Here is a 16,678-nt window from a genome sequence, read left to right as displayed (position 1 = left end):
TCCTCAGTAAACTTTGAAGCACCTGTAGGCAAAATGATTTGCTTTATCATATAGTCACTTTGGATTATGGTAATTAGTGGTAGAATGCTGCAGGATGAGAATACCCATCACAGATCAACAGTATCTTGGAACCTGAGTTAGAAAATTGTTTTGAGCCAAAAAAGGGAACAAACTGCATACTGTGAGCGTGCATGCCAAGTTGCTTCAGTCATGTCCAACTGTGACCCTAGGGACTCCTCTGGCAGATTCCTCTGCCCATGGGATTCTCCAGAGAAAAATACTAGATTGGGTTGCCATGCCCTTATCCAGGGGATCTTCCAGACCCAGAGAGATCTAACTGAATCTCCTGCAGCTCTGGCAGTACAGGCAAATTCTTTACTGCTGAGCCACCAGGGAAGCCCAAACAGCACAGTACTGGTCTTTTAATAACTCAAAGAGTATAAAGCTGTTATAAGACAGAACCCACGATAAAAGCTGACTAGATAGAGTAGGGGAGGTCATAGTTCTAAATAAGTTCTGAATGACGGTCATTTTTAACCTTGAACGCCCTTTGAAATAAACATGAAGAAACCAAATAGACTAAAACTCAAAAACAACACTGGACACCATAAGCATATGAAAAGGCAGTATGAACAGGTGATGGCCAGAAAAATAATAATAATAAAACAAAACAGAGTAAGCTGTAAATATCAGTAACTGAATTACAGCACACATGTCACCTCTTACGAATTATTTTTCCAGAAAAGAAATACTCCCTCCCTCATCCTTTCTGATAACAGAGATTATTGCCTATACATTTGTATGTTCTAAGACCTTTCACAATGCTACTTGTAAACTACTTATTACCTCCTTTCACATGGTAAGTTGTTTTGGTGTCTGATGTCCTGAGCTGATCATGAGGAACTTAAAGGCAGAGACCATCTGATATTGTTTCACTAGCCTCAAGTTTATAGTAGTTACCCAACTGTGGTCTTTTTTTTTGGCCCCTTAAAGTCATTGTTTTGAATTTGTGGGTGCTAGACCACATTACCCACGTCAGAGTCCCCTGGGATACCTACTAAACTGTAGCTTTCTGAACCTGGTCCCAGAGCTATTGAATCAGAGAAGGCAATGGCAACCCACTCCAGTACTCTTGCCTGGAAAATCCCATGGACGGAGGTGCCTGGTAGGCTGCAGTCCATAGGGTTGTGAAGAGTAGTACACAACTAAGCGACTTCACTTTCCTGCATTGGAGAAGGAAATGGCAACCCACTCCAGTGTTCTTGTCTGGAGAATCCCAGGGACAGGGGAGCCTGGTGGGATGCCGTCTATGGGGTCACATAGAGTCAGACACGACTGGAGCGACTTAGCAGCAGCAGCAGCAGCAGTGATTCTTAAACACACTAAAGTTTAGGGCCACTGTTGTAATCCACACATCTTAACCATCTTTATACATTATGTTTGTTATTATTTTGGCTAATTTTTTTAAAAGTTTAAAAATCACCTCTAAGTTTGAACTTCTTAGAAGTCTTCTGGCCTGGATCTCAGAAATTTTTAGGAATTAATTTAGACTTCTAAACCCTCCCTTACTCTGTGTCCTAATTCCTGAGATATGTTCAAAACTGACTTACATGTTAAAAATGGAGAGAGAGTAAGTTTTTGTCACTGAGGCATCTGCCCGAGTGGATTACTATCATCATTCAGCCATACCTGTGACTTACAGCCTCTGCTTCACGGGTGGATTGGAGGTTTTGTGTGAATACAGCCACCCCAACTGGCACTGTGATATATTACTTCTGTTTCTTCTCTATCAACCATTCTGACCCCCATATTAGTTAGGATTCATTAGATTACCTAGCAGATGGTCCAGCAGAAAGAAATCTCTTCATATATGCTGTACTGATTTGTCCCAGGATAAATGGCAAAGATCATGAAGCAAACTATTTGTTTTTCATAAATCTTATCAGATAGAGTGATTGTATATTCATTTGTTAGAGACACTTGCTTGTCCATTTCTTATTTGAATATCATGTGTGACCATTTAAATAGTCCAGTTTAAAATCTCTGTTTATACTGAGTTATTTATTTATTTTTATTCTGACAGGAGAGTTTAGTGCAATATAATGTACTATATCATGCCAAATTAAGTGGCACATATTTGCTATTATCCCCAGCTTCATTTGTTGGATTTTTTCCTCTCTTGGTATCTCATATTTACCTAAACAGTAGTGACCTTAGTATTCTAGGCACCTACACTTCAGGCTTCTTCATAATTGTTGATTTAATTTGGGTTTAGGCTGTGTACAGCAAAAATTGTATTTATTTACACTGGTGTCTCTGGTACCCAGCATATTGTCTGGCATACAATTGGTGGTCAATAAGTATTTGTAGAACTGGACTGAATTAGCTTGAGGTTTGAATCATCTGTGATGAATAAGTATTTTTCACCCACTTCTCCAATAGCTTCCATTTTCCATAATTACTGATTTTGTTGAAACAGCAAAGGTCTGAATTGCTGTATCTTTTCTAATCAGCATGCATGCAGCTTTCATCCTTTTTCTTTGTCCATCTACATTTGCCACTCTGTCTTCTTGTATTTTACTTCAGCTGGAGGTATAGGATACATGCATTTCCCAATGAAACTGCAATGCTGTGGCCCTATAGCAACCATTTTCCTCTAGCAGAATTATGATTCATAAAATTGTACAGCTTTAAGTGACATTCGTGATCATCTAGTACAACCATTTAACTAATGAGGCCACTGGGGCCCAGAAAGAGGTTATCTACCAAAGATTCACACTGACGATTTTAAAAATAAAGGACAAATTAAACTTCCCGTTTACACGTGGTCCATTTTCTGTTCTTCAGAAACACGGACATCTGAACAACTATAGTTTGTTTTGTTCCTCTGTGTAACATCTGACAGGAATTACTGAAAGGAAAGAGCTATTTTGGACACACTTTTTATTTGCCTTGTCCTTGATTAACTTTGCATTGTTCTATAGTGAATTGGTACAAAGAAATTCAAAGACTGATACATCTTTTTGAGGATCATGATTGATTAGAGCCCAGAACTTGATATTTTTCTATTTTCCTTCTTTCTGCACTCCAAAGTTCATAATGAAAACAATCAGGACAAAACTATGTGAGAAAAATATAAGGAATATATATTTTGCTTAATATAGTTTTTAATTCCTTAAAAAAGTACAATTAAAAGTAATATTTAAGTGTATTTGGGAGTTTTGTATTGGAGGGAATTCTCACATAAAGAGTTGTTTTTGTAAGCACATAATAAAAACAAGTTATAATATCTGCATAACTAGATTTTTGGTTTATTTAAAGTAGAGTGTAATTACAATATCTTCTTGCTGAAACTAGAACCATCCTTACAAATTAAGCCGGAGGACTAGCTCAACTGTGCTTTTAAATCTAAATTTCATAATCTGTACTTGGTTGCACTAAATCATCTTTATGTGAAAATACATCAGGCAAGCTACTGTTTCCCAAACAGTGCAGCATGAAATGAAAACGAATTTAACTGCATGAATTTATTAACTATTTATTTTGCTTATTCACATGAGCAGCAAACACAGCTAGAAGACAGAAACCCCAAGATGTAAAGATAGACCAGAAACATGGTTGTGTGCTTGGTGGTACTGGGTGTGATGGAGTGGTTCAAGTCCTCTGGGCTGAGTGGGCAGGAAGGTCATAACCTCAAGCGTGCAGACACTCCCAGGTCCATGCTAAACTGCTGACTGAAATGTGTTGTGTTTTCTAGGCATTCTGCAGATTTGATAGCTGAAAGCCTCATCCTCCTTTGAAGGTCTCTCCAGATACATCCATCTCCTGAATCATGAAGACTTTCATATGCCATGAGCCCAGGCTGGGAATCGCCTGCGTGAAGCTGAGTGAGGATGCCTAAAATCTGGTCCTGGCAGTCCTTAGCCATTTGGAAGTTGGTCCAGAGGTTGAAAATTGGTCTTGCCTGGGAAATCCCATGGACAAAGGAGCTGGTGGGCTAGGTCGCAAAGAGTCAGACATGACTGAGCAGCTAAACAACAAACAACAACAAACGATGTTCCTAAATCTTCTGAAGTGAGCAGGGACCAACATAAAAGGCTTACTTCCAGCCCCCAGGGGAAGTGAGAGCTTTAAAGACGCGTTTATATTGCTCCTATTCAAAGATTATAGGTGTTGAACAAATATTTGCAAATACTAATAGTTTAGCAATTGTCTAGTATGCCCCAGGCTCTAGACTGGGTATTTTACATGTATTTTCTCATTTAATTCTCACAATGATCACATGGAATAGGTGCTATTGTCAACATCATAATTTAGATAAAAATACACTGAGACTTGCAGAGGTTAAGTAAATTCTCTAACGTCACAAAGCTAGTCAGCTCACCCCAGTATTCAAGCTTGAAGTCAGTTATTCCCTGGGCTCAGTTTCCTTGTTTGTGAACTGAGGTGGTGTCTTCCTTTTCCTTTTTCAAACTTCTCTTTGACCTGGTTTTATTTACCATGTAACTTCTCTATAGAGAGATAGTTCCACTTCACTGGAGAGAGAAGGTAGGGAATTTCTGATGAAGCCAATGGATGAAAACATTTCCTGGTGAAAAAATGCATCGAGGAGTTTTATTGTGCATTAATAATTTGCCTGGGCACCTCTACCATTTTCTCTAGTTGATGCCTCTAACAAACTTCTCCTTTGATCAGATATCCTACATGAAAATCCGGTAATTTTGAATATTATATTTGGCTATTACCTTATTTTAATTATGTACTGGATGTGAATACCAGTTCACCAATTCTGGCAAAAGAAATATAGCTAAAAATAGAAAAATAAATGATATACCTTCCGTCTATCAGGGTGGTAGAAATTTAGTATCAGATTGGGGTTCCCACATTTTTCCTGTGCTGTGGCCAAATTCAAAGGGATTTGGGGGATGAGAAAGTGTTTGAGAGTCCCGCTGGTTCTTGAGTTGGCTGTCTCTGTAGGTTGTTGTTGTTTAGTTGATAGGTTGAGTCTGACTCTTTTGAGACCCCATGGGCTGCAGCTTGCCAGGCTCATCTGTCCATGGGGTTTCCCAGGTATGAATACTGGAGTGGGTTGCCATTTCCTTCTCTAGGGGATGTTCCCAATCCAGGGATTGAACCTACATTACCTGCTTTGCATGCAGATTCTTTACCATTGAGCCACCTGGCAAGCCCGGTCTCTGTAGGTATCTGTTGAGAAATACAACATTTGCTGTTCTCAGAGCACATTCTTGGGTCCACATGGGTCACTAAAGAGATGTCGCTGTTTCTTGTTTGTGGATTTCTATGCAGTATTTGAAGCCTTAGAATCCTTCCGTTGCTTCTGTGCCCTACTTCTTGTTGTTCAGTCGCTTAAGTTGTGTCCAACTCTTTGAGACCCAATGGACTTCAGCACCAGGCTTCCCTGTTTTTCACTATCTCCCCCAGTTTGCTCAAATTCATGTCCATTGAGCAGATGATGCCATCCAACCATCTCATCCTCTGTTGCCCCTTGCCATACAGTCACCTGCAATCTCTGAGGTCATTCATGACCTTATCTGCTTAATGCAATGTCCTCCAAAATTCAGTCTTTTTCATACTACATTAAAAAAAGTATTCACTTTTTTGACATATCTGAGATGCTTGGTATTAATATTTTAACCAATTTATTTAAAAAGGAAGCTTTACTACAATAAAGAGAAAATATAATTTGCCTTTAAGAGAAAGCAGACAAAAGTTATATGAAACCTGAAGAATGTCATTACATTCTATTTGGATGCCTTCTTTCAAGTTCAGTTCAGTTCAGTCGCTCAGTCATGCCCGACTCTTTGTGACCCCATGGACTGCAGCGTGCCAGACCTCCCTGTCCATCACTAACTCCCTGCTGCTGCTGCTGCTGCCGCTGCGTCACTTCAGTAGTGCCCACTCTGTGCGACTCCACAGCCGGCAGCCTACCAGGCTCCTCCGTCCATGGGATTTTCCAGGCAAGAGTACTGGAGTGGGGTGCCATTGCACCAACTCCCTGAGTTTACTCAAACTCATGTCCATTGAGTCGGTGATGCCATCCAACCATCTCATCCTCTGTCTTCCCCTTCTCCTCCCGCCTTCAATCTTTCCCAGAATCAGGGTCTTTGCAAACGAGTCAGTTCTTCACATCAGGTGGCTAAAGTATTGGAGATTCAGCTCAGCATCAGTCCTTCCAATTTCAGGGTTGATTTCCTTTAGGATGGACTGGTTGGATCTCCTTGCAGTCCAAGGGACTCTGTCAGGTTACATCCTTCTTAGTCAAGCTTAAGCCTTAATAAAACCAGAAAGACTACCTGCTGCAATGGGAATGAGGCTGTAGGAGAGTTTTAAAATTATTGGGTTAATATTTTAAAAGGATAATCGCATTGTTGTTTCACAAGTAGCGTGGTGGTAGGGAAAGCAAAACCGGAAAAATCTGAGTCACATTAGTCACAATTAATGATTCGTAGTGACCCGAAATACCTCGCCTTACTCGGTGGACCTTCGTAGTAAAATATAAGAAACAATCAGCTCAGACCTCCCTTCTGCGCACCTCGGAAGCTGAACTACATCTCCCACAATGCGCCGCGCCCGGCGCCGGGAATGCCGTCTGCCGCCCCCTGCAGCTTTTCCCCTGTCCCTCCTACAACTCCCACAAGTCCTCTCGGCTCTGGGGCCGGGCCCGGCCCGGGGTGGAGGCGGAGGCGGAGGCGCGGGAGTTATGGAGGGGGCGGGCTCTGCAGGGAAGTGCGTCAGAGGAGGCGCGGGGAGAGTAGGGTGCTGTGGTTTGAGCTTGAGGGCGAAGCTGGCGGAGCAGGAGGATGGGCGGTGAGTGAGTGGTGCCGACGTCGCTGGGCGGGGGTCGCGTAGCCGTTCGAGGTTTCCAGCAGTTTGAAGAGGGGGCCCCCTCCCTGGGCGCGGCCCGCACCGTGTGGGTCCTGAGCGGGGGGCTATCGCCGGGCTTTTCCCTTGGCTGCTTGTTCCGGGGAGGGGCCTTCGCGGGTATTTGGGGCCCCTGGCCGGGGACCGCTCACGGCTGCCCCGCCCCAGAGCCCGCTTGTCTCGACCACCCCCAGCCCCAGGGTGCGACCCGCGAGGTGACAGCTCCAGGCGTCCGGCCTGGGCGAACCGCCGCTCCTGGTGCTCAGGACCTTTTAAGGTCATTTGAGAGCATCAGAATGAAAAAGAATTAAAAAGAATAAAAATACAAACCCAACTTCTGGAGTTATCGTTAACGATTGTGATTGCTCTGATCTCTCCTGAGTCACTTGCCATTTTCCAAACTCAGCAAACCCAGTTTGCGAGCTTGTTTTCGAGCTCCTTTTTAAGGTGGTTGGCGCGGTTCATGGTATATATTTGCAGTATTTGACTCAGCTTGATCCGCCTTGAGTCATTGTACTGCGGCCATTTACTATTGCCATTCAGCCCAGTCCACGCCTTTGGAGTGTTAATATTTGCCTAATTCAGAGTTTTCCTTCCGGCTGAGGATCTTTTAGTTTGCAGATGAGGAGGTTCAAAAGTATAAGGAACGGGGCGAGTAGGTAGGAAGGAGTGAAGACTTTGACAGCGGAAGGGAGCTTGACTTAGCTTTAATGGATTAGGGGCAGATTGGTATCTAGCATTACTGCATATTATTACTCTCTGCTCCTCCGTGCGCCTGGAACAGCCTTTCTCTCTGGGCTAACAGACATTTTCAGCTGTCTTCTAAATAGCCCCTTACTCTTTCTTTACCTTGTTTTAAAAGGTTTCCCTGTTCAGAGGAAACTGGGAGGAGCCGATTTCCTCTGCTTCCTTTTCCTATGCCTTTTTCACACTCAGACCCAGAACACTTAATGCTCTGCAGCCTGTCATTAGAAATGTATGCAAGGTACATTGCTGACTCTGGGCATGTCTGCTGTTTGTATCTGTAATGTGTATGTCCATTTCAGTGTTGTCTGTTTTAGTGTGCAGGTGATAGACTAGAGAACAAGACTTCTGTCTCCGTAGCATCCTGGGTATGTGAGCATTCAATAAGTACTTTCATGATAATGAGTTTTGTTTTGAACTTAATTTAAAACATGCTTGCTTCTTTTTTTAAAAAATTCATTAACGATTATACATTACTTTAAAGAGCCATGGGATGGGGAATAGGGTAAAGGGTGATTTTGACGTAATTCCTTTCAAAATCTGTACTTGTTTTTGAAGTCTAACTTTTCTTCTTTTTCAACTTCTAAACAGAGCAGTCTGAATGCCAGAATGGATAACCGTTTTGCTACAGCGTTTGTAATTGCTTGTGTACTTAGCCTCATTTCTACCGTCTACATGGCAGCCTCAATTGGCACAGACTTCTGGTATGAGTATCGGAGTCCAATTCAAGAAAATTCCAGCGATTTGAACAAAAGCATCTGGAATGACTTTGCTAGTGATGAGGCAGATGAAAAGACTTACAGTGATGCACTTTTCCGATATAATGGCACAGTGGGATTGTGGAGACGGTGTATCACTATACCGCAAAACACGTACTGGTATAGCCCACCAGAAAGGACAGGTATTTCTCTTATTTTAACTTTTGTCTCCTTTGTGTGTGTGTGTGCGCGCGTGCACTCACGCACACTCCATAGTAGGCGACTCTTTGTGACCCCGTGGACTGTAGCCCGCCACGCTCCTCTGTGCATAGTGTTTTCTGGGCAAGAATACTGGAGTGGGTTCCCATTTCCTACTCTAGGGCATCTCCGCCACCCGGGAATTGAGCTCACATCTCTTGCGTCTTCTGCAGTGGCTACTCAGTAATAGAGAAAGTGATACGATGATGGCCGGTTATGTACTAGAATGCCTGTCGGTTCTTTCTCGTCCCAAAGAAATAAATCTTATGTTTTTCTTTTTCCCTATCACCTTCTCTTCTCAGTTTCCATTAATTAATTACCATTGTACTCATTAATATTGGTTGGATGAGTAACTGTCCTTATCTTGGAGAAAACCATTTTAAATCTTTGTACTTATTTACCACACATTGAAATAGTTGTATTAATCTCACACATGTCATGAGGAAATAATTAGAAAAGTACTTTGGAAGATTTTAAATACTTGGTAATTGTTAAAAGTACTAGTATCCAAAATCAAGTCAACACATATGAATTAATAGTCATATATATGTAGTTGTGTTTTAGTAGATATTATCATTTGCCCACTAAATCTTGAGGATATAATTTGGCCAACTCTATGGTTAAATCTGCTTGTTTAAGACCTTTTTACAACCCTTGATGGAGTTTTTAGGTTAAAAATATGCATTACGAGAATAAAAAAAAATTAAGAAACTACCTCTCAGGTTTCTTTTGTAAGCATTCTTAACATTGAAAAATTTTAATTTCCAGTTGTTAAGATGGAAGCTTTAGAGTTCTTCGCAAGGAACAGCTTTATAAATTTGTTTCTGTTTATGACTAGTTCTGTTGGCCTCTTGTGGGGAGCACTGTATTCAAATCACAGCACAACAGGCTCAAAATACTGTACATCAGAAGGATGGATGATAGTGTGATTTTATACAAAAAAGAAAGTGATCGGAAAGAGGTGAAAGTTGGTTGAATTTTATTTAAAATGTTCAGTTCTATTTAAGAGAGCATAGGAACACTTGATACTTGAATCTTAGCAATCATTTATTATTCAGTCAACAACTATTTATTGCACACCTTCGTGTTCAGGGCCTAGGAGCTAGGTATACGTTAGGGAAAAAAACAGAAATCCCTAGTCCTGGGGAGCTAATATTCTAATAAGGGCTGACTGGCAATAAACAATAAGTATAACAGTATAAACAGAATAGATAATTACATAGTAGAAGGTGATGTGCTATGAAAAATAGAGTAAAATAAAGGGGATTTGAAAGTACATAGGGAAGGGGATGTTGGTGGGCATGTAAGTTATGTCCTTCAATAGTAAAGGCAGGATAGGCTTTAGCAGGAAAACATCACTTGTGTAAAGACTTGATAAAGGTGAAGGAGTTGACCCTGTGGGTAATTGCGGAAGCAGGGAGACTCATTTAGGATGGACGGGACAACTCTAAGGGCCCTGTGGTGGGAGCATGCCTGAAATACTCAAGAACCAGCAAGGAATTCCCCAGGCTGGAAGGGAGGGGGCTAGGGGAGAGTTAGGTAAGCTGTCAGAGATGTATTCTGGGAATGGGAGTAGGGCCAATCAGGCAGGATTCTGTAGATGTGATGAGGACTTAGGATTTTACTCTGAGTGTGATGGAGCCACTGTGGGGCTTTGTGCAGAGGAAAGATAATCTGGTCACCTAGGCAGATGTGTTGAAAACAGACAGGTGGCTGGGCAAGACAGTAGCCAGGAGACGTAAGAGGCTGTTGAACCAGTTCAGGTGAAAGATGGGTACGCCTCAGATCAGGGTGCTAGTACTGAGCAGTGCCTGATCCTAGATAAATGTCGAAGGTAGAGCCTGTAGCATTTCCTGATGACGTGCTTATGGGCAAGAATGACTCTATATAAAGTTTCTGGTCTGAGGAATGAGAAGGGTGGAATTATCGTTTACCTGAGATGGGGAACAAGACTGATGGAATAGGTTTGGGGGAGAAGATCAAAGTTTCTATTTATTTTAGTCTTTGTCCCCTCCTCCTTCGTAGTCATCTTACTGTCGATTCTGTTCGTTTTACTCCTATTTTTTTGCCTTCCTGTACCCATGTCACACCTGCTGCTGAGAACCATTGGTCTCTTGGGCATTAGTCCATCCTGTGTGTCACTCAGGGCCAAAGAGGCTGCTCTCCTGAGAACATTTTTCCACGTCACCTTTTATTTCAGAGAATAATTATTGGAACAGATTTATGTTAAATGTTTAAAATTAAGCAAAAAACCAACAAACAGTCGTTGTTTTTCTTATTCCAGAGTCATTTGATATGGTCACAAAATGCATGAGTTTCACACTAAATGAGCAGTTCATGGAGAAATTTGTTGAGCCTGGAAACCACAATAGTGGGATTGATCTGCTTCGGACCTGTGAGTACTTTGTTGGGAAAAAAGGAAAATAACTTTATATGTCTTTTGTTGAACTCTGTTTTTGGAGCAAGATGACATTGTACATTGTGTCAACCTGAAACAACATCTTTAATGTTTTCCCAACAAACTCTGTCCTGTTGATAATATATTTTAGAAGTTAGATACGTACTTATCCAATTGCAGATATGAAGTTGAGCAGCTAATACATTGGGTGACAGAATCTATACTCACCAAAAGATGTTATTAATAGGCCTATTTAAAGAGGAAATTTAATAGGAATAAATAATATATGTCTGTATTTAAGTTAAACACTTCATTTCTCTGTGTTCAGCTAGGGATATGTGAAAAAAGTTGACTGCAAGCTTTACATGAGTCAGCTTAAGTGTCAGGCCTCCCAAAAGTATTGATCTAGTTAGTCTTAGGTGGTGGTATCAAAAGTGTAGATGTCAAAAATGAAAGTGCTTATTAAGAGCATTTTGTTGCTTGAATATCAGGCTGCCTGGGAAATACTATTTTCAGATTTGGACCTAGTCTCTAGGCTATTAGAGTTACTGGAACCTGCCCAGGAGAATGACCATTTCCTGAGTGGGGATGCTGAATAAATGGCAAGTATTCAATCTTGCCCTGTCAGTGCATAGGAAGTTTGTCACTAACAGAGTCTGAAGGGAAGTTAGAAAAAGACATTGGTGTAGTCCAGAAAGTAGAACTAGCCCTAAAAGGTAAAATTTGGTTCAGAGTTGGTGTTCCTACATTGATAATAATTAACATAGTTTGGAAAGGTAACGGGGTGCTTTGGAAAGTCATCAGCTTTTTTCCCATGTTGTTGAGGGACTTTATGATAGTTGAAACTGCCATTTATTGAATTCCTGGTATACACTAGATCCTCTGCTTTGTGCTTTGTGTATATTCTTTTAACAGATCTTTTATAATCACTACTCATTTACTTGTTATTCCTGCCTTGAGATCCTATAAGGACTTAAATATGTATGTAGAACCAGAAGGTTTTGCTTCCAGTCTGGTTCTTCCACTTACTGTGTTACCTTGTACAGGTTATCTTCTTTCAGTTTGCTCATTTATAAAATGGAGGTAATAGTGCCTTCTTCATAGGGATGTTGGGAGGTTTAATACACAAAGCATGTATAGAACAGTGCCTGATACACCGGAAGCCCTTAGTAACAGTTAACTATTAGTGTCTTTTTGCTTTTGTCAGAAGAAAGTTAGCACTGTTTTGAACAATGTGCTTTAGGAAAAAAGCCTTAATATTAAAGTACCCCATTTTCACTTTTTGAGAAAAGTTCTGATAGAATATGAAAGAAATTGCCATTGTGAGAAAGCTGAAATGGTAACATTTCATTTCTCTCTCTCTCTCTCTTTTGAAATCAGATCTTTGGCGTTGCCAGTTCCTTTTGCCTTTTGTTAGTCTAGGTTTGATGTGCTTTGGGGCTTTGATTGGACTTTGTGCTTGTATCTGCCGAAGCTTGTATCCCACCATCGCCACAGGCATTCTCCATCTCCTTGCAGGTGGGTCTCCTTCAAATTTAGTTTTACCTCCTTGTTGCCTTAGGGATCACCTGTCACTGCCTTTTATCATGCTCTTATCTAGCTATGTTGTGTTTTTTTTTTTCCCCTAAAATTTCCTCCAAGGTCTGTGTACACTGGGCTCAGTGAGTTGTTACGTTGCTGGAATTGAACTACTCCACCAGAAACTGGAGCTGCCTGAGAATGTGTCTGGTGAATTCGGATGGTCCTTCTGCCTGGCTTGCGTGTCAGCTCCCTTACAGTTCATGGCTTCTGCTCTCTTCATCTGGGCTGCTCATACCAACCGGAAAGAGTACACCTTAATGAAGGCATATCGTGTGGCATGAGTGGGAAGCTGCCTGCTTTACAGTTGCCATTTTTATGATTTTTTTTTATATTAATATTGTCCCTTACCTCCCCCTGAATTGTTTTTAATTTAACTTTTTTTGTGTGGATATATCATTTTATCCTAAAAACCCATTTTATTTATTCATGCAGACAGTTGTTTCTCAACACAACTAAAATTTAAATGGAACCTGGGTAATTCCATCTTTTAGTCAAACTAATCTAGGTTCAGAGTCCAGACAGAAAAAAATGGGTAGAGTCTTGGCACAAATTTGTGAGGAAAATTGGTAGTAGGAGGTTGACCCATAGCAAGTTCTGCTGATGTCTATTAGACTTTTCGGTAATGTAACTGTATCTGTTTAACTGGAACTTACAGTTTCTTTGGGAAACCTCTTATTGACAAAACTTATATTCACTTTGCTATTGTAGACAGCCAGTCAGCCAGAGATATTAGTGCTGTCTTCAAGGACTGGCTATCTAAAATAAGGAAATCATCTAAGATCCTTTTCCCTAAATATTGGCATACAGTTTCATGTGAAGTGAAATACTACAGTTTTTTATCTGTACACTGTCTGTTTAAAAGAAAGGGAGTGTTTACGTGGAATTTTAACTTTGTTAACTACAAAAATTCCAGTTCAGCCAGTCAGGACGATTAACCTTATTTTACTTTTTTTTTTTTTTTTTAAATCTTTAATATGTCAGTAGGATTTCCAGTATCAGCAAACCTTTCTGGATTTTTGTTCCTTCTCTCCTCACACACCAGAGTTATTACAAGACTGCTTTGTTTTAAATAATACATTGAGGTCACCGGGTAAAATTTTCCAACTGCTGTTTATTTCAGCTAAGCACCATAAAGAAGGTTCCACCGTAATGACCCTCCAGAGCTAGAACTACCACAAGACCTAAGGCTTTGGCTGGTCATTAACTTCCGACTATGGTCTTTATCTCTTGTGGTGGAATGATGTGCCTTTCCTTGCCTAATCCCCTCCTGGTGTGTGTCAGCATTATTTAATGTCTTCTAATTCAGTCATTTTTTTATAAATACGTCTATAAACATTGAACTTAAAAAAATCTTATTTATTTATTCCATTACTGTAGTACTTGACAGATTAAAAAAAATGTAACAGTAATTTCTTACAAAATCCAAAATCTGTCTTTTTTAAAAAATAAAAAATGAGAAGAGACTCAGAGTTGTGTATAGTGTCTGAGTTTATTAAATTTCAGTACCTTAGGATAAAAAGCACTATAGGATTCGGAATGAGGATTACTGTGATTTTCTGAGGGAAGTGCATTGTTGCTCTGAAGGCCTGTCTTTATGTCTACTGTTTGGGTCTCTTTTTTTATCTTCTAGAAAATGTGGGATGCCTCCACTAGAAAAAAAGACTATTTTTTTTTATGTTTCAGTTTTAAGACCTGTTTTCAAAGTATCATGTATTATGTATCATGTATTATGATACATATCATGTATTATGATAATATTATGTATCATTGCTAATGTGGCTAGTTTTTTTTTCCTGTTTTTTATCTTTTGGCAGTGCCACATGGCAGGCGGGATCTTAGTTCCCCTGCTAGGGATCAAACCCCTTCCCCGTGGATTGGCTGCTCAAAGTCTTTACCACTGGACACCAGGGAAGTCCCAACATGGCTAGTTTTCGTAAAGTCATTTAATGGCTGGTGGATGTTTATGTTCCATATTAAATAATTAAGTCAGCTTCTGACTTAAAGCCAATATAACTCTTCAGTCAGTTATTGCCTGTGGAATGGCTGGTTACTCAGTTTTCTGCCTCTTCCTAACTCTTGAAGTTTCACTGCCTTTCAGCACATTTTGTGGAAGGTACAAAAGCTAGGTGAACAAGCACAACACTCTTTGGGGAATGGGATTTTTAAATTAATGACCAACATGACATTTTTGGATTTGGAAGTTAGTTATTTTAAACAATATCTTTGCTTCTTGTTACCCCAGAGTTATCTAACTGCTACTCCAACACCCGTCTTTCACGTGCACTGAGGAAGCTCAGTCAGAACCCAACTCCTGAGCCTCACCAGTAGATTCCTTCCTTAATAAACCCTGGTGCTGAATATGTATTGTAGTTTTAGTGTATTTCAGAGTAGCTAAGGTCATCCTCTCCTTCGAAGGCTTTTTTCTTTGGAATACAAAGGCTTGGATTGTTTCACTTGATGTATAAATATTACAGGTTTTCAGCTATCTAATGAGAAGGAAATGGCAACCCACTCCAGTATTCTTGCCTGGAGAAACCTGTGGACAGAGGAGCCTGAGGGCTGCTGTCCATAAGGGTTGCACAGAGTTGGGCTTGACTGAAGTGACTTAGTATGCATGCGTGCATTGGAGAAGGAAATAGTAACCCACTCCAGTATTCTTGCCTGGAGAATCCCAGGGACAGAGGAGCCTGGTGGGCTGCCGTCTATGGGGTCACACAGGGTCGGACACGACTGAAGTGACTTAGCAGCCGCAGCAGCAGCAGCTATCTAATGATTCTAATCAGGTGGAACCATATGAAATTACTGATATGTAACCATTTTTGATTAAACTAATACACAAAATCTGTGGCAAAGAATGTGCTATTAATCTCTCTTCACCTAATCTTTGAAAGCAACCCCCAAGCAAAATAATTTTCAGATTTTTCAAAATGTGAGTTTTATGGCAACTTGAGAATTAAGAAACGTGTTTTAAGATCTTAATTTTATGGTTCCTAACCTCATTTCATGATATGAATAAATGTCTTCTATATCCTTTTCAGCAAAAAATCATTTTAGAAAATCTCTTAAGGATAGAGATAAACACAGTTAAAAGTTGATGCAATAAAAAGGGCGGAAGTTATTTATTCAATTAACATTGTGTGCCTGCTGTCTAGGTCATGATACATTAAGTTCTCGAGCATTTAACTGTAATGTGTTCAAGTTTTACCAGACCTAAATAGTGTGTGTGTGTGTGTGTCTGTGTGTGTGTCTGTGTGTGTCTCTGTGTGTGTGTGGCTGGGGGTTGCACAGGGAGGATGGATGGAGTTAAGTCACAGGTGAACTGATTGGTGACCCCAGTGAGAATGAGATGATTATACAACAAATAAATAGAGTTTGTTTTTCTTTATCCCAGAGATAATTGCTAAATTGCAGACTAGCACTGTTGAGACATATATAATATAGATCCAATCATTTTCAATTACTGTAAAATAATGTGAGGGCATTTTAAAGTTTAACCCTCATGAAGGGGCTTCTCTGGTGGCTCAGTGGTAAAGAATCTGCCTGCCAGTGTAACAGACATGGGTTCAGTCCCTGGGTCGGGAAGATCCCCTGGAGAAGGAAATGGCAACCCAATCTGGTATTCTTGTCTGGAAAATTCCTTGAACAGAGGACCCTGGCAGGCTACAGTCCACCGGGTCATGAAGAGTCGGACAACTGAGTGACGGAACAGCAAGCTTTCACCAGAAATGAAAGCAGCTGTTGTTTTAAGCTGATTTTGCCTGCAACACTTTGAAAAGTTTCCCAACAGCTAAAGGAGTTGGTAATGGGTACCGTTCTGAAGATGAAACTTATTTCACAAACTCCGCCCACCTCTGTCCTGGCACACACAGGTGGAGTCTCTTGTCCTCCTTTCAGCCCTCTTCTCATAAAGGAGTGATGATTCATACTTTGAAAAGAGAAATAACACATTTATGTATAGGAATTTTTTTTTTTTTGCTCATCAGGTATTCCAACACACTATTGTAATGAGATTTATTTTTCCCTTGGTTCAAATTATGTGAAAATTCTAAATTGCATAAAGAATTAGAATAATTATTTGCTCTCTTCAAGAAGAGTCATTCAAATCCTCTTTAGTGTT

The 16,678-nt window shown here is 40.5% G+C and overlaps 1 protein-coding gene across 1 annotated transcript; it reads left to right on the top strand.

Annotated features, from left to right (window-relative positions):
* The first annotated feature begins 6,684 nt into the window (after positions 1 to 6,684).
* On the top strand, positions 6,685 to 14,030 carry CLDND1 (claudin domain containing 1). The gene is made up of 5 exons (XM_069550720.1): positions 6,685 to 6,828; positions 8,218 to 8,527; positions 10,867 to 10,977; positions 12,361 to 12,498; positions 12,622 to 14,030. The coding sequence occupies exons 2-5, from the start codon at positions 8,236 to 8,238 to the stop codon at positions 12,840 to 12,842; spliced, it is 762 nt and encodes a 253-aa protein (XP_069406821.1). The 5' UTR covers positions 6,685 to 6,828; positions 8,218 to 8,235; the 3' UTR covers positions 12,843 to 14,030.
* The last annotated feature ends 2,648 nt before the right edge of the window (positions 14,031 to 16,678 follow it).

Source organism: Ovis canadensis, chromosome 1, assembly GCF_042477335.2.
Source record: "Ovis canadensis isolate MfBH-ARS-UI-01 breed Bighorn chromosome 1, ARS-UI_OviCan_v2, whole genome shotgun sequence".
NCBI lineage: Eukaryota > Metazoa > Chordata > Mammalia > Artiodactyla > Bovidae > Ovis > Ovis canadensis.
This window is presented reverse-complemented; position numbering and strand designations above follow the sequence as displayed.